The sequence below is a fragment of the Grampus griseus genome, assembly GCF_964374135.1.
Source record: "Grampus griseus genome assembly, chromosome: 16".
Taxonomy (NCBI): Eukaryota; Metazoa; Chordata; class Mammalia; order Artiodactyla; family Delphinidae; genus Grampus; species Grampus griseus.
In genome coordinates, this window is record NC_139010.1 from 5,760,291 (window position 1) to 5,778,490 (window position 18,200).

The 18,200-nt window shown below is 43.4% G+C and overlaps 1 protein-coding gene across 1 annotated transcript in view; it reads left to right on the plus strand.

The window, feature by feature from the left end:
- DISC1 (DISC1 scaffold protein) overlaps positions 1-18,200 on the plus strand; it is a gene marked incomplete at both ends in the record, with an annotated part of 341,831 nt that overhangs the window by 273,383 nt on the left and 50,248 nt on the right. Inside the window, one exon of the mRNA XM_082673688.1 lies at positions 112-172. Coding sequence (XP_082529814.1) covers positions 112-172 — 61 coding nt within the window. The remainder of the gene's footprint in view (positions 1-111; positions 173-18,200) is intronic.

Below are 18,200 nucleotides of genomic sequence, written 5' to 3' on the forward strand. Positions count from 1 at the left end.
TTACTAGCGGCTCAACTGTAATCCTTCGGGTTTGGGCTTTTAGTTGAGCAGTTCTGGGTTTTGTTCAATCTCTGACTCCAGTTGCATCAATTTCGGATTTTTGTTTTGCAGAAACCAGTGTGAAGGTGAATACTATGAAGTACATGGAAATGCTTGAGGATAAACTGCACAGGTAGGGTGGCAACTTCTTCATTACAGACTCCATGGCACGCCTGGATTCTTTATTATATCAGAATTTGGTGAAAGCAAAGAAAAAGGCTAGCCAATTTCTACAATAAATTAACAAAGAAAAATACCAGAAAAGAAGTCCTTTGAATCCTGTAACAGAAGAAGCAGGTGCCGTACAGACATCTCCCAGAGCTTTTCTCTTTTTATAAAAAGTAAGTAGATTAAGATGTTGAAAAGCGTCCGGGGAGATCACAAGATTGTTTTCATGTTTCCTAAGAAGAAGAAGAATCTTCCTTGGTATGTTAAATTCAGAATTCATGCCTTGGTCTGTCTTTCTCTTCTTTGAAATGTCTGAAGTGGATGTCATGGGTTTTGACCCAGCTTATCTACGTTTTAGAACAATATAAGAATGCACATCTTAGGTTCTGTTTTGAATCCTGAATCAAAACAAGTGTGAAAAAGTCTTGTGCCTTTTTTTTTAAACCCAATTAGGAATTCAGGTTTGAGGAACATTAGGGATGCTGCATCGTGTCAAGGTGTTTCTGGTTTTTGTGGATGGGTACTCGTGAAAATAAATCCCAGCCACCAGGATCTGTTCCTAATTAAGGAAAGTAGGAAAATGTACTACGTGCTTTGCTCCCTGGGACGCGTTTAGCTCTATGGAAAATGTTTTGCTACTACTTTGGAAATTGTTAAATAACTCTTTAAACAGGCTATGCCTTAAACCTTTGTCTGCCAGGGTAACGCCATCGGCTAAAATACCGCTTCTCCCTTAAGAGATATTAAGGGGAGCTGCCTAGCTGAGCTCTGCTCTACAGGGCAGGTGAGGTGCTGCAGGGTTGATTCTAATGCTTGGAAAGCAAGTTCTTCCAACCACCGACTGGTATTGCCCTGAGCCCTGTGCCCTAGATGTGGGGAGGAACCTTAACGAAGGTGGCCTGGAGCAGGTGTGGGGTGAGAGGGCTTGCAGGTAAAAGGCATCCTCTAAGGAATTGTCTCTCCTCCTTAGAAAGTAGGGCACTCAGCTGGGTCAGGTGCACTGCCCTGAGGCTGGTGTCCTCCTCTACCGCGTGTTCTGCCGGGGCAGGTTTCTGCACATCCATCTTGATCTGAACTCTGCTTACCGTGTTTTAGCCGTAAGCATCCCACACGCCCTGCGTTCTGTTAGGTGAGTGGGTGGCAGGTTGGAGCTGTGAGACATGGGTATAGGTAGAGAAGTTCCCCTTTACATAGCAGCTCTATCACTTATCAGCTACCTAACCTCAGGTAAGCATTCACCTTCAATTTCTTTATCTTTAAACAGAAGGGTGGGTACCTACCTTCCAGGTGTGTGCCTTTTATTATCCACTGTCTATAAAGCACCCTCATAGTCAGCTGTCAGCCAACCTTCGTCCCCTGCACCTCCTGCTGCTTCTGATCTTTGCTGTCCTGATCGTCAGAGCTGGCTGAACAGTCATGCCCAGAACTCATCCTTTTCCCTCCAAGCCAGGCCCCTGTGCTGTGTATGCAGTCCAGGGAACGCCACCCCCCGCCGCACCTGTTGAGGCCCTCCCACCTGGTTCCTGTGTGGAACCAGGACTCAGGTTCACTGCGCTTTCCCTCATCTCCCCCTTGGAGTCAGTCTGTAGTCCTGCCACTTAGGCCCCTGCAAGCATCCTCCAGCCCACCTGCGTTCACCACGCTAGGGCGGGTCTGTCTTCTCTCACTGAATGACCGTGAGGACTGCTTTCTCCATTTTTCTCCGTACAGTGTTGCCCTTTCCATTCCATTCTCCAGGTGATCTCCAGTGAGCATCTTAAAGTGCACATCTGGTCGTTGTGCTTCCCCATCCCCTGAAGGATAAAGCCTAAATGTCCCACTGCAGCTCATGCGTTCTTCCACGTGGCCTCTGTGGGTCCTTCGGAATCAACCATCACCACCCGTCACTGCCCTACTCCAGTCCTACTGATTCTCGTATGTTTCTCAATGCCACTGTGGCTTTTTTCGAGAGAGAAACTCATTTAGAAGGGAAAATGGTCAAGGGATTATTGTTCTGGGAAGTATTAGGTTGAACCGTGTGAAATTACTGATATCAGACCATTTCGACCTAGAAAGATGGCACTCGTTTACGGTGCAACCCAGTATTTAGCGATCTGGAGTAATCTTCAGTAGGTCCGATGCTACGGCCTGAGACGGGCCAGTGTCCTTCCCCACGGCGCGCTGGCCCGTGCATGGATGTGCGGGCTTTCACCTCTCCCTTGGCATGTGCCCCTGGGGGCCTCTCCCAGCTCAGCCCTGACCAGCCCTCCATGTGTCTAAGCCTCGTGCCTCCTTCAAGTTTTAGACGTCTCCTCTTTGAAGCCTTCCATGACTCCCCAGGACTGAGTCATGTGCTTGCACTGAATTATTCTTCTTGCTTTCAAAGTGCTTCACGTCAGGTGTGGAAGATTATGTCTGTCTTGTTCAGGATGTATCCTCAGTGATTTGATAGGTCTGAACAGGGTAGGTGACAAACAATATTTGCTGAATGAATGATTGAATAGATGACTGAATGAATGCAGCCAATCTGTAGACAGCCCGGTCTCGTTTCCATCACCTCTCCAGCCAGTGTGGTTGCGTGACTCACGTAGGTTCGTTACTTGGGATCCGTCAACAGTCTCCGGGGACCAGGATGGTGGCTGGCCCATCCTCCAGCCTACTTCCTGAGGGCTCTTTCCATTGCTGTTTCAAGCTGTGAGGAGGTCTGCCTCAGATTTGTTTGAACTGCTGTGCTGAAACCACCCAAATAGAGAGGAGATAAGGCAGCAGGCTCTGTAACCCCTGGGCCGTGGGTAGAAGGGCAGACAGAGGCTGGGAACTGCTGCGCCCTGAGGTGCGCGCAGGGGGGTTATTGCTGCCTTGGAGCAGGAGGCCAGCCTGGAGGCGGCGGAAGTGTGGTGAGTGCCGGGCTCTCCTTCCTGGGACAGAACTGCCCTTCCCAGCAGGCCTGAGGCGTGACGGTGGCACGATGCTGCCTCAGTCATGTTTCTTTTCAAGAGGATCAACATCTTAAAACACAAAACCAGTCTTTAGCCCTTGGTGGTTGGCATCATGGTAGCTGCTCAATTAATATTGCGAGATGTTGACGAAAGCAAGGTGATAGGTGCCGATGAAAATCTTTGTTATTTATTTGCACTGTCTGGAGCATCTCTGGGCCTTACGGGGGTTTAGAAGGAGAGTTGCTGAGAATTGACTAAAATGCTTATTTCCCGTTAGAAAGTTGTTGAGGACACACTTGATCGTCAGTGCCACGGCGAGCTTTAGATCTGGCCAGTCATGATTTTGGAGACCAATCTAAATGACAACAATATCTTTGTTGAGACCTGGAGACTCAAGTACTGAGACAAACTGGGGTGGGTTCAGTGTCTCCCTCTCTATCAAAAAAGTCAAATGAATTAGAAATTAGGAAGTAACTGATGCTATCAGCAGCTCACAAGGATCTCCTGCACGGTACGGAACAAAAAAGTGGGCAGATATTAAATAGGGGCTTCTAGTATATAGTAAACAAAGATTTGCCTTTTAATAATCTGAGTTATATAAAAAAGGAAATTTCCCTCTAAGTTTGAATGTTCGTCAAAAAGGTTTTTACAAAACCTGATTTTTAAAACCATGATTTCATTTGCTATCAAACAATGTTAAGGCTGCCAAATATTTGATGTACTTAAAAGTATCTCAATTATGTTATTTTATGTGCTCAGGGTATCTATTCAGTCAAGTATAATTGTAAATAGATCAATAGTAAGATCGTTATTTGTAAATTACACCCATAAACTCTTTATTTCTTACACAGGAGAATAAATATAGACATATATGCACCTATGCACGTATACATCCACTTCCACATGTATAAACACGCAAACTTGCAATTGAAAAATAAACATTTCACAGTTACTCTATTTATTTTGAAAATTCCCCTTTTTAAAATTAATTTTTGTTGGAGTAGAGCTGCTTTATCACGTTGTGTTAGTTTCTGCTGTACGGCAAAGTGAATCAGCTCTATGTATACATATATCCCCTCTTTCTCAGGTTTCCTTCCCATTTAGGTCACCACAGAGCACTGAGTAGAGTTCCCTGTGCTCTACAGTATGTTTCATTAGTTGTCTATTTTATTTTATTTATTTATTTTTTTGGTACGGGGGCCTCTCACTGCTGTGGCCTCTCCCATTGCGGAGCACAGGCTCCGGACGCGCAGGCTCAGCGGCCATGGCTCACGGGCCCAGCTGCTCCGCGGCATGTGGGATCTTCCCGGACCGGGGCACGAACCCCTGTCCCCTGCATCGGCAGGCGGACTCTCAACCACTGCGCCACCAGGGAAGCCCCTAGTTGTCTATTTTATACATACTATCAATAGTGTATATGTGTCGGTCCCAATGGAAAATTCCCCTTCAGTAACAAGGCATTGAATGGAAGTTCGTGGATCGGGAGGAGGTGACATTCTCTCCTTTACATCCAGCCTTACGATCAGGGAGTGACTTAGAGGCTGGGGAGAAGCTGGCTTATTATCTCTCTATCAGTGAGGGGCAGAGAAGCAACAGACCTCTGGCAAATACACCTTGTTCTCAAGAAGAAAATGAACCGATGGAAAAAATAATCCAAGTTGTAAGTTAGATGCATGTACGTTGCTTCTCCTCGTTTCTACAAAGGAGTTGGGATTTGTGGATGTTTTCCCCACCTGTTTCAGGGATGTCCCGCCTTCCCCTTATCTACAGCCAGAGAGCCCGGAGGGTGGCTGCGGTCAGTTACAGGGTCGTGATCATTCCACAGACCCACTCCCTCGCTGCTTTCCTTTCCATTCCCGCCGCTGCTACCTTTGACTTGAGTCAGTAAAGCATCTTACAGCCTCCCTTCTGGGCTCACACGGTTTCAGCGCACTGTTCCCCTGCAGCCAGGACGACTTCGTTACCGTCCTGCTTACAATCTTTCTAGGCTCCTTTGCGTCCACCATAAACCCCACAGTCCTCATCAGGCCCCCAGGCTCCCCGTGAAGGGGCTCCGGCCTACTGCCACCTCGTCTCTGGGGTCCCCACCCTCACTGGGTGCCCGGTGCCCCAGACTAGCCTGTGCTTTCAGTTCCTTAATTCACGCCCCCAGCAGCTCCTTTGGGGAGCCCTCCCCTTCCCAGCTCCTGGGTGCACGCTCACCTCACGGCTCAGCACCGTATCTTCTCTGCAAAGCCTCTCTGGTTTCCTCCTGCTTCCTTCTTGGTTCTCACAGTAGGAGCCACTGACAACAGTCTGTTGCACTGACTTCTGTCTGCTTCCGTTGGACTGTGAGATCCTTGAGGACGCTCACTTGCTCTGTGTTTCAAGTGGCTGGCATGCTGTCTGGCACAATTTCAATAAAATTATATTTAATGCAAGAATGAATGGATAGGGCTTCCCTGGTGGCGCAGTGGTTGAGAGTCCACCTGCCGATACAGGGGACGCGGGTTCGTGCCCTGGTCCGGGAAGATCCCACATGCCGTGGAGCAGCTGGGCCCGTGAGCCGTGGCCGCTGAGCCTGCGCGTCCGGAGCCTGTGCTCCGCTACGGGAGAGGCCACAACAGTGAGAGGCCCGCGTACCGCAAAAAAAAGAAAAAGAATGAATGGATAAATAGCCATTGTATCTTGAAATGTTATTTTCAGCTGTTTGATTCAAAAAGTCAAGGCAGCCTAAGAAGATGTAATGCTCCAGAAATCCATTTGTCTTGACATCAGATCTCAGTGGGATATAATAGAAAAGGGAAAAAAAAATCTACTCTTAAAGAGCTTTCTCCACTTCTTACCCCCGAGGTTTATTGTTTCTGGAGGTAGTACTTAAGCCTGATATTTTGGCCCTGCTCATTTTTCCTTACAGCTGAACCGTGCTTGAATTTCTGTTTTTTCAATTATTATTATTTTTTGGTTATATTTGTTCACTTGTTTTATTTTTTAGATTCCACATAAAAGTGAAAACATATGGTATTTATCTTTCTCTGTCTGACTTAAATCACTAAGCATAATACCCCCCAGGTCTATACATTTTGCAAATGGCAGAATTGCATTCTTTTTTATGGCTGAGTAATATTCCATTGTATATAGAAGATGTGGTATTTATTTTCTCAAGTATTCGTATTCTCTGGTAGCCATTTTTCTCAAAGAGGCAAAAGGAATATTCAAAAGTCTTGTAGATGGCTTACGCTGTTTACTGATCCTATGTTATATCTTGTATCTAACCATTGTACCGGAGAAGTTTATTACTGTCTAATGGCCAGCTCACATCTCTGGCTCGTGGGCACCAAGCCCTCCACCCTAAGGCTCCATTTAAACTCACAGAGTCTCTTGTATGCATGACTGATGGGAAAATTTCTCTTTTTTTTCCCTAGCATTTTTTCTAAGGTTAAACATAAAAACTGCCACAAACTATAGGCACAGTTTAGTGGATTATAGGTGATTTCTGTTTCTTTGTGCTCTTCTGTATTTCTCAAGCACGTTTTTTTTTTTTTTGTTTTGGAATGTGCATCATACTTTCATAATCAGAAAAGAAAACAAAAATCATTAAAGTCTGTTTTGACTATAGAAATAGAGACTTTCTCAGAGGTCTTCTTAGCTTTAGAGGAAACTATTAAAAACTCATTGGTCTTACCTGAAATTTACTTAGAGACATATATTTTTCTAAAGGTGATTTTGTTCTTTTTTTTTTTTAATTTATGTTTAGTTTCTCATTATCTTGCAGTTTCAATATGGACAGCCTGCCAGGAAATGGTAGCTCAGGGGACTCACTGCTCAGTGACCAGCAGGGTGTAAGCAGGGAGGGAGAGCCGTGGTGGCTGCTGCCTGGGCACCATCACCTTCCCAGCTGGTCTGTCTGGACGGCTTTGCCTTCAGCCCAGAAGCCAGTGAGGCCTGAGAGGCACACAGCTTCCTGGAGTTGAGAGTACTTGTTGGGCAGTGCTGTCCTGACCTTCTGTCTAAGTCGGCACAGTGTACCATATGGATGACATCAAGAGACTAAGGCACCGTTTCTCTGCCCAGAGGACGTGCCGTCTAGAGTGGGAGCAGTGCGCTGCCCAGAGTGTGCCTCAGAGGTCAAGGTCTGTCCCCTCACCGAAGGCACCTGGAGCCGGTCAGTCATGACTACAAGCAAGTGTTGATGACCACCTGCCCACGATCTCAGGAAGATGGGAATGAGGGCTGAAGATGGGGTCCCTGGAACACTAGTTTCCAAGGCAGCTGCCTATGAGGCGGCCCACTAGGATGTGGGAAGAACATTTTAGAATTTCTGCTTTACTTTTTCATTTCACTCATTTAAGGTTTGACCTTGAACCTGTTTATATATGTGTGTAGTAGTACATGCATACAATTTGTGAAACAAAAATCAGAGCGCATGGCTGTAATTTTCTCACTGATGAGACAGTGCTGACATTAACACTCGCTTGTTTTCCGATGACTGAATCAGATGTCACATGCAGCGTGTGACCAGCCTATGCAGCAGCTGTCTTTGTCTTCACGTCCACAAAGGAAAAAAAGGAGTTCATTGTCTAACAGAAGAGTTGGCACTCACGCACAAAGAAGATGAAAGAGGCAGAGACATGAAGAGGGAATGGGCAGAGTTACAAAAGGCGCGGGGGAGAGGGAGTTTACAGCGTGGAGCTATTGGTAACTTCAGGCTGGAATTCCCGAGCCTTGTTCGGGTGTGCGGCCCTTAAAAGCGTAACAGCTGAAAGCCCTGGAGGCTGCTTCTCCCAGGGGTACATTCCAAACTTGACCGAGCTGTGCTTCCCAGCAGCCTGGAGGCTGCACACCAGCACCCCAACAGGAGTTTAACGATGAGTAGAATTCTTTGGGATCCCATATAGAATGTTCTTTATTCCGAATTATGCCAGGCGATTTCGACGTTTCGGTGCACCTGGAACAACCCACATTGACCTTATTTTGAAAACTGCCGGGGGAAGTGACTATAAGAAATGGCGGCCAGGAGATAAGCGACCAAGCGCGGGCGGACACCTGCTTCTGTTTTCCGCATTTTTATTGTATTGTTTTGCTGCTGACCCAGGCGTCCCTTCTCCCCTCTTAGGAGGCACGAGCCAGACACGTTAGTACCTCCCCAGACCCCGCTGCTTCTCTGGGAGACCAGAGCCTCGCTCACCCTGACTTCACAGCCTCAGCCCCGTTTTTTCTTCCTCTGCGTCTCAGAAAGGCAGATTCTCAGCTTCTTTCTCTTCCCTCCTCTGTTTGGCGTGACCCTCCTGCGTTCACCTCTGTTCTCAGCTGGGAGCTATTTGTATTTGTGCCAGCTCTCTCTGTCTCTCTGTCTTTCTCCCTGTCTCTCTGTCTCTGTCACTCTGTCTCTCTGTCTCTATCTCTGTCTTTCTATCTCTCTCTGTCTTCCTGTCTCTCTGTCTCTCTCTGTCTCTATCTCTCTCTTTCTTTCTCTCTGTCTCTCTATCTCTCTCTGTCTCTGTCTCATTAGCAGAAGGAGACGTTCAGGATGCAGAGGCTGGAAGTACATCAGCCCTTTTCATCCCCTCCCGATAAGCCATCTCTCTACTGGGTTGACTCCTGTCTGTCCTTTCAGACTCTGTTGAGGAGGTATAGCCCACAGGGACTTCTCTGTCCTCTGGCTCCTGTCCTGTCTCCCGTCTGCTTCTCGCCTGCCCTTTGATCGCACTGTCTTGGGACATGAATTTTCCTTTTATGTCCCTGTTCTGCCTTCTCACCTCAATTGCCCACTCAGGGCTCAGTCCTTCCACCCAGGAGATACTGTGGCTTCATCCATTGTTGGTCTTTTGCCGCAAGTCCACATTTCCTTCTGAAACTGGATAAATTGATCCTACACATCATGTACACGAAAGCCTTTGTGAAAATATTCGTTGTTAGATTTTCCCACTTTTGAATATTGAAGCAATTTGGCTATACTGTCTAATTTTCCAGGGGAAACAAGGATCTAAAATACCATACTATTTTGAAATTCAAACTGATAAGAAATCTTAAAGCAGTTAATTCTACAAAGGTCTACATAACCATTAATTTAATATGTAACCATTGATTGTTCACATTTCATTTTTAATCTTATTTCATCTTATAACGGAAAATCCTTCAGTATACTTAAAATAATAATGGTTAAACATATAAAAATACATACTTACAGAAAAATAATACATAAAATACAAGAAGATGGCATGAATTTAGAAAGTAGGAAAAAAAAGAAGGAAAAACAAGGGTAGGGAAAATATTGGTAACATTTGTATAGGGATTAGAGTCACCACCACAGCCGTTTTCTATTCTAGACATTAAGTATGACTGATACGTATATAAAACTAAGTAATGTTTGAAAAAGTTTATGTGAATGGTAGAATTTATAGTAAACTTTGGAGGTCTGCATTTGCGCTACCGTTCACTACAATATTTTCCATTCTCTAAGAACTCTAGTAATGAATTTTTACTCAGAAATAACTTTTTCCCCTGAAATGTTCAGTTAATGATGAGTATAGTTTCCGGAACATAGTTGATTTACAATGTGTTAGTTTCAGGTGTATAGCAAATTGATTCAGTTTATATATATATATATATATATATATATATATATATATATATATATATATATATATATATATATATTCATTTTCAGATTCTTTTCCATTATATATTATTACAAGATATTGACTATAGTTCCCTGTGCTGTACAGTAGGTCCTTATTGGTTATCTATTTTATATATAGTAGTGTGTATCTGTTAATCCCAAGTTCCTGATTTATCCCTCCCCCACTTTCCCCTTTGGTAACTATATGTTTGTTTTCTATGTCTGTTAGTCTATTTCTGTTTTGTAAATAAGTTCATTTGTATCCTTTTTTTTTAGATTCCACATATAAGTGATATCGTATGATATTTTTCTTTCTCTGTCTGACTTCACTTAATGTGATAATCTCTAGGTCCATCCATGTTGCTGCAAATAGCATGATTTCAATCTTTTTTATGGCTGAGTAGGATTCCATCGCATATCCGTACCACATCTCCTTTATCCACTCATCTGTCGATGGGCATTTAGGTTGCTTCCATGTCTTGGCTATTGTAAATAGTGCTGCTATGAACATGGGGTGTAGGTACCTTTTTGAATTATAATTTTGTCCAGATATATGCCCAGGAGTGGGATTGCTGGGTCATATGGTAACTCTGTTTTGCTGGGTCATATGGTAACTCTAGTAAGGAACCTCCATACTGTTCTCCATAGTGACTGTACCAATTTACATTCCCACCGATAGTGTAGGAGGGCTCCCTTTTCTCCACACCCTCTCCAGCATTTATTATTTGTAGACTTTCTGACCAGTGAGAGGTGACACCTCACTGCAGTTTTGATTTGCGTTTCTCCAATAATTTGTGGTATTGAGCATATCTTTATGTGCCTGTTGGTCATCTGTATGTGAGAAGACAGATTTTTGACTGCAGCATCAGAACTAAAAGTGTGGACCAAAGGTCTTGGTCATCTGGCATCATTTTCTGTCACTGATATTTCAACCCTTCATCGGACGTGGGGCTGTTCTGAAAAGATGGCCTGAAAAATAAAAAAGATGGCCGTGATCTTGTCTAATAGCAAATAGGAGATTGACTATTAAAACAGAAGGCTCTGCTAACAGACTCCCCTGTGGTTTGTCCAGTTCCTCCCAAAGCGTGTGTTTTAAAGCAATGATATGATCATTCTGCCCACTGAGATCAATTAAGAAATCAACCAGTATTTAAGGAGGCCTGAGGCCTGGCAAGATGCCCAGGGATTCCTCTTTCTTTACTCCGTTTGGTTTAGGTGGTGGAAAGCCATTCCATTGCAATTACTATGTAAACCTGAACTTGGGGAGGCCGTCGAGTGGACGTTCTGTCCACTGTGCTCTGGGGGCCCGTGTGTCCCCCAGATATGCCAGTGTGCTTCACGATGTGCCTGTTTCAAGGGGCCTGTCACATTCTTAAAAAGGCGATAATGACTAATCAATATGGAATGTCCAAACTAAGATGATTTTTTTTTTATTATTATTATTTTTTTGCGTTACGCGGGCCTCTCACTGTTGTGGCCTCTCCCGTTGCGGAGCACAGGCTCCGGACGCGCAGGCTCAGCGGCCATGGCTTATGGGCCCAGCCGCTCCGCGACATGTGGGATCTTCCCGGACCGGGGCACGAACCCGTGTCCCCTGCATCGGCAGGCGGACTCTCAACCACTGCGCCACCAGGGAAGCCCTAAGATGATTTTTACAAGCTCAAGAGAAACCATATAGCTTGAGTGTTTTTGATGCATTTTGGCAGGGAGTTGAGAAATCTTAAAGAAAAATTAATTGCTGTATCAATGGAAACCCCAGCAGGTAGATATCCAATTTGTCATTAATTAAAATGAGAAGACGTTTAACGATTTAAGGAAGCGTTGTCAAGATTGTGTGATAGTTTAATTTGCTAACATGGGATGAACCTGTTAGCTTCAGACGCATGATTAATAGAAGTAGAGCTCCTCCTGGAATTTCTGCGATGCTCACTTTCAGTGTGCAGTCATTTTTAAGACTCTGCTCAGTGCTCTTAGCTCACGTAAAGTGAGGTGACAGGGCTGCAGCATCCTTGGCAAATGTAGGTTAGACGAAATATTACACACAACATTGTCTGCGACTCATTTTTGCTCCTTTTCTCCTCCTCACTCCCCGACCCCGCATCCCTCCCTCCCAGCACCCTGAGTCGTACAGCAGCTGTGCAAACATTAGCTGCAAAGCGGCAAGCACTGAGTTGCAGACGCTCTCTGTGCTGTGCTGTGTCCCCTTCTATCAGGGAGCTCACCCCAGGGTGGGTTCTAAATCCCTGATCACAAACACCTCAGGGAGGAAAGCAGTTCTTTCCTTCTGTGGCTGCTAATGTAAAGATGCCATTTCTTGAGCTGGAAGAATTTTCTGTGATTGCATTCTATGCTAAGCCTCAAAAGATAATTTTGTAGCTCTCATTCATCACCCAACGGGGCCTTTTAGGGGTGCTTCTTTTTTGTTTTTTAAATTTTATTGAAGTATAGGTGATTTACAATGTTGTGTTAATTTCTGCTGTACAGCAGAGTGACTCAGTTATACATATATATATATTCTTTTTTCATATTCTTTTCCATTATGGTTTATCACAGGGTATTGAATATAGTTCCCTGTGCTCTACAGTAGGACCTTGTTGTTTATCCATCTTATATGTAATAGTTTGCATTTGTGAACCCCAACCTCCCCATCCTTCCCTCCCCCGGCCTCTCCTCCCCCTTGGCAACCACAAGTCTGTTCTCAATGCTGTGAGTCTGTTTCTGTTTCGTAGATACGTTCATTTGTGTCATATTTTAGATCCCACATATAACTGATATCGTATGATATTTGTCTTTGTCTTTCTGATTTACTTCGCTTAGTAGGGTCATCTCTAGGTCCATCCATGTTGCCGCAAATGGCATTATTTCATTCTTCTTAATGGCTGAGTAATATTCCATTGTGTATATATACCACATCTTTATCCTTTCCTCTGTCGATGGACATTTAGGGTGCTTCCATGTCTTGGCTATTGTGAATAGTGTTGCAATGAATATTGGGGTGCGTGTGTCTTTTCTCACAGATACATTTTAGAGGATTGTGATAATTAGGATTGAGACTGACTGGAGACGTTCTTCAAATGTTTGTAGGAATGACATGCAATGCTGATACATATCAGTAGCTGACCCTTATTAAGAGATACTGTATGCAGGTAATCCACGAAACACTTTAAATGGATTATTTCACTGAAGCCTCCCAACCAGCCAGTGAGCTTCAGGCTTTGTGATTATCTGAATATATAAGGGGGCTGAGGCTGACAGAGATCAAGCACCTTCCCTCAGGTGCCCCAGGGACCTGTAATCTGTCTGTCTCAAACCCCCTCAGCGCCTCGTTCTCCAAGACTAACGTTACCACAACGTTCTGGAGTTGGGTGTGGGACAGAGGTACGAAACTTGAAAACTGTGTCTTAAGAATGAACTTTTTGATTTAAATTCCCTTAGTAAGACGTTATTTAAAAAAATCCAAATTATTGTGGAAATTTTCAAACACGTGCAAAACTAGAGAACTTATAAGGAACCCCCATGTGCACATCTCACCAATTCAACAATTTTCAGTACATGGCTGGACTGATTGCAGCTGTACTCCCCTCCACTTCCCCACTCTACTAGTTTCCTATCACTGCTGAAACAGAGAGCCGTGAACAACTTGAAACAACACAGATCTACTGTCTTCCAGTTCTGGAGTCCAGAGGTCTGATGTGGGTCTCACTGGGCTACAGTCAAGGTGTTGACAGGGCTGCTTCCTTCTGGAGGCTCCAGGGCAGGATCTGCTTCATGAGCTTCTTCAGCTGCTAGTGGCCAGCTGTAACCCTTGGCTCGTGGCCCCTTTCTCCATCTTCAGAGCACATCACTCCAGTCTCTGCTTCTGCATCACCTTCTCCTCTGACTCTGACCCTGCTCCCTCCCTCTCACAAGGACCATTGGATGACGTCATTGGGCAGACCAGAAAATCCAGGGTAATCTCCCCATCCCCAAATCCTGAACTTAATTATATCTGTAAAGTCCCCTTTGCCATATAAGGTAACATTCATGGGTCCTGAAGATTAAGGCATGGACATCTTTGGGGAGCCGTTATTCAGCCTACCACATCCACCCTGCCCCCCACAGGAATATTTTGAAGTGAATCTCATTTTATTTAACCCATGAATATGTCAACACATATCTTCAAAAAGATAAAGACTTAAAAAAAATAACCATCATACCATTATCACACCTAAAAACATTAACAAGACTTCCTTCACATCATCAGATATCCAATTTTCCCAAATTGTCTCCTAATTTTATGTTGACACGTGGTTTATTCACATCAAGAAATGTGTCAGGGCTCTTTAACCTATGGGTTCCTACTCCTTTTACTTCACTTTCTTGTTGTTGAATTAACCAGTATTTTTGTCCTGCAGAGTTTGGCTACTTGTGTCCTTGTGCTCATCGACATGTTTCTTTTTCCCATGGATTTCCTATAAACTGGTAGTTAGATCTATAGGTTTGATTACACTGAGGTTTGATTTTATTGTCACAGTGCTTCACTGATAGCGTTGTTACTTTCTACGTAAGGAAGCCAATATTATCTGTTCTTTCTCTCCTGTGGTGTTGAGATTGGTTGTTGGGTTCAGGACTGGGAGCCCCGCCCTCTTTGTATCAGATTTTCCATCAGCTTTTTATACCTAAATTGGTCATTATTGACTAGACTTATTATTTCATTAGTGGATTGTGAAATAGTCATATTCTAATTCCATCACAGTCATCATTTTTTTACATAAAATTCTTCTATAAGAAAAGAAATTTCTTCAGGTTATTTCAGAGAGGGTCTGTGGGTTTGTGAAACAGGGAGCTCTTAATGCTATGACCAAAGATTAAAATTCTCCATAGGATGTCACAGGCACTCAGTATGCTGCTTTCCTGAAGAGATGAAAGATACAGACACTCAGTTTCACTCATAATAATCCATGATTCGTGATGTGAGAAAGTAAGTAAATGTCTCAGAGTTTAAAAACAAAGTTTCCTTCAACATCTATTTAATTGTCCTGAGTTATGATCGACAAAAGAAAGAAATGTTTGATTCTTTCTCTTTATGCACCTGTTTCAGAATAATAATTGGTTTTCTAGAATCCTCTAAAGGTGAACAAAAAGAGTGTGTGTGTGTGTGCATGTAGCATTATGAAGTCATGGATTTTTTTTTTTTTTTTTTTTTTTTTTGCGGTACGCGGGCCTCTCACTGTTGTGGCCTCTCCCGTTGAGGAGCACAGGCTCCGGACGCGCAGGCTCAGCGGCCATGGCTCACGGGCCCAGCCGCTCCGCGGCATGTGGGATCCTCCCGGACCGGGGCACGAACCCACGTCCCCTGCATCGGCAGGCGGACTCTCAACCACTGCGCCACCTGGGAAGGCCCAAGTCATGGATTTTTAACATATTTGCTATGTTTCAATTCTTTGCAGAAAGTGTTCTTTTTCAAATTTTCCCATCTTTGGCAGAGATCCCTTTCAAATTGGCCCCTGAATCTTTTAACATCAACCTAAATGCTTCCTTGTTTTCTGATTGAACAAGATGTTTCAGGCTCATCTTGCACATTTCATGGCCCAGATCTAGAATCAGCATTTTCTGCAAGGAGCTCTTATTATTTTTAGTAGGAAATGATACTTAGAGACCACAGACTGGGCCCTGCGGTTGCTCACAGCTACTGGATTATCATTATTTTTGAACTTTTCAGTAGACAGAGCTAGGATTTTTTTTTTTCAGACAAATTATATCACAGATTCACACTGTTATTTCCAGTTCAAATTCAGGGTTACATAGTTTTACTTCTTTGATTTTATACGGGTATTTCTTTTCCCTTATGCTGAAAAATTTTATTCCTTATATCGTTAAAAGAATTCTATACCTATCTATATATTTATCTATCTCTATTATGAAATATATTTGATTACATGTACGTAGTATATCTGACTATATATACGTGTATATATATTATATTATATTTGGTATATCCATTTTATGTATGGTTTCAGAATAATAATACTGACATTTTTATTAATAATATGGTAACTGAAAACAACCTAAGACTTCTTTGCAGTTCTTTTTGTTCTTAGGATATATCCCACCGGGGATGCACAGTTAAATTACAGAGGTTTAAAGTCACTTTAATTAACTCCCCTGGGTGTAGTTCAACCATCAACTCAATGCATAGTTAGCTCATTGCACAGTAGGCTCACCTCTATTATTTTGCCTTTTATTTTAGCGGTTGCTTCTTCTTTTTTTTTTAGCATCTTTATTGCTTTACAATGGTGTGTTCGTTTCTGCTGTATAACAAAGTGAGTGGTTGCTTCTTTTAGCAACACAAACAAATATATAACACAAACTTTATGGTTCAAAGTTCAATGTACAAAACAAGGTGCAATCAGAAAAGTATAGCTGTCTTTCCCTCTCTTCAGCCTTTTCCTGACTTTCTCCTACAGGAAACCATTTTAGTTCAATTTTGCTTTATCCTTCCACTGCTTTTTAACGACATAGCCATATATATTTATATCCTCTCTTAGACGAAAAGTGCAGTACTACACACGCTGTTCTACACCTGCCAAGATGACTTGTGAATGTAAAATTCCCTGAGAATAGGAAATAGAACCCACATATTGTAGTGTTGAGCCAGCAGTCCATTTAATCAGAAAGGGGTCAAGCCCTAAAGGGCTGGGAGCCAGACTCCTCTAGATTTCAACTTTGCACAGCTCTGTTTGAGACCCATTCTGTGCTGACATTTTTATTTTCTTCCTTGTACTTAGCTTGTACCACCCCCAAGATCTCCCAGGACTCACAACAGTTATAATTAATTGCAAATACTGATTCTGGAAATACCATTTTTTTTTTAACCAGGTGGCTTGTCAAAAGTATTTTTCTATGTTACTACATGACGATTCTAACCACGGTTTTAATAGTAATTAACATTCAATAAGCACACATATTACAATTTGCTTAACCCTATTTCATTGAAGGGCATTTTGTTGTTTTCCACCTGTTTTTGTTATATGGCAAATTTAAAAATTAATTTCTCTTTGCTCAAGAGCCTTGAATTATTGAACTGATGGGACTGACACCCTTACCTAACAGGCACCTGTGTTCTTTCCTCGGGTCCTTGTTTCCAGGGGTGGAAGTGTGTGGAACGATGTAACTCTTCCCAAAGAAAGGCTTTTTTCTTAACACTTTCGAAAGAAGGAAAATACAAAACATACACAGGATGAAAATAGACAGGAGGAGGACCTTTAAACAGAACAAAAACCTTTGTGAAAAATTCTCACTTCTGTTTTTTTTCCAAAGAAAAATTTTTGTACGAGGTACATGCAAAGTGTGTCATATTAGATTGAATACGTGAATGATGATAAAGACGGTGACTTGGGTCAGATGAGTCTCTTAGAGCCTGCTAGCGGGACAGGATCTTAGACTACCCCAAGGCAGGTTCTCCAGGTCCGAGAACTCACATCGATCCTCAACCGGGAGGCTATCAGTTGTTCATCATTCATCGTTCCCCATACTTGTTCAATACCTTACCTGAAGCCTCAGAGAACTGAGGAGCTTACGCGTTTCTTTTGATAAGATGAGGAAAAGACAGCATAGGTTTATATTAAAAAGTTTCAGATGTTTTCTGGAGTAGAGGAGGTGAGAGAAGGAGATTATCAAGTGATCCCATGGTTGCCAATGTAGGGCGGAGAGTTTGAGCTGCCCCCTTCCAGAATCTCAGCGGGGAGAGCCCCTGTGAGTGGGCTCCAGGACGGGGTGGCCTGGCTTATTCATGGGGCCAGGGAGAACCAGTGTGAACAGGCAGAAGGGTTGCTGTGCCTAGATGGGCAGTGCAGCTTGTCACGCAGCACAGAGCCAGCATAGGGGGGCCTTAGAAGGGAGACAAATACGTTTAGCTGGATAAAACAAGTAACGACTGGTCTGTAAAGAAGAGAGGAGGGCTCAATGAAAAGCAGTGTTTTAGAAAAACTGGTTGTCAACGCTATTCAGAATAGATTGAAAAAGAGAAGGAACTTGGAATTAGAGAGGCCAGTAAGGAGGCGATGGAGCTAATAAAGTCCTGAGTTCATAGAGACAGGACTGATGTATGGAGAATGATGAAACTACAGGAGAAGAGAGAGTAGAAGGAAGGACACATTTAAAGAAAATAATCTATGAGTGTGGGAAGTAAGAGACAGTGGTGCTTCCAGGACTTGAGGCAGCAGTGACTGGGAGAATGGGTGATGGAAGCAATTCATTAGATCAGGAGCATTATGGCTGGGAACCAGGTTCCTCCTTTTTTTTTTTTAAACCTTTCTTATTCTTCCTTCTCATCTTTTTAATACAACTCTCTATCAAGTGCTTTCATATCTGACAACTGTTCCCTGGGGCTCTAGTAGTAAACAATACAAGCACAGTCTTTGCTGTCACGGAACTTGCATTTAATTAGGGAAGGAGGCGGAAGAAAGAATAAGATAATTCATGCAGTGATAAGT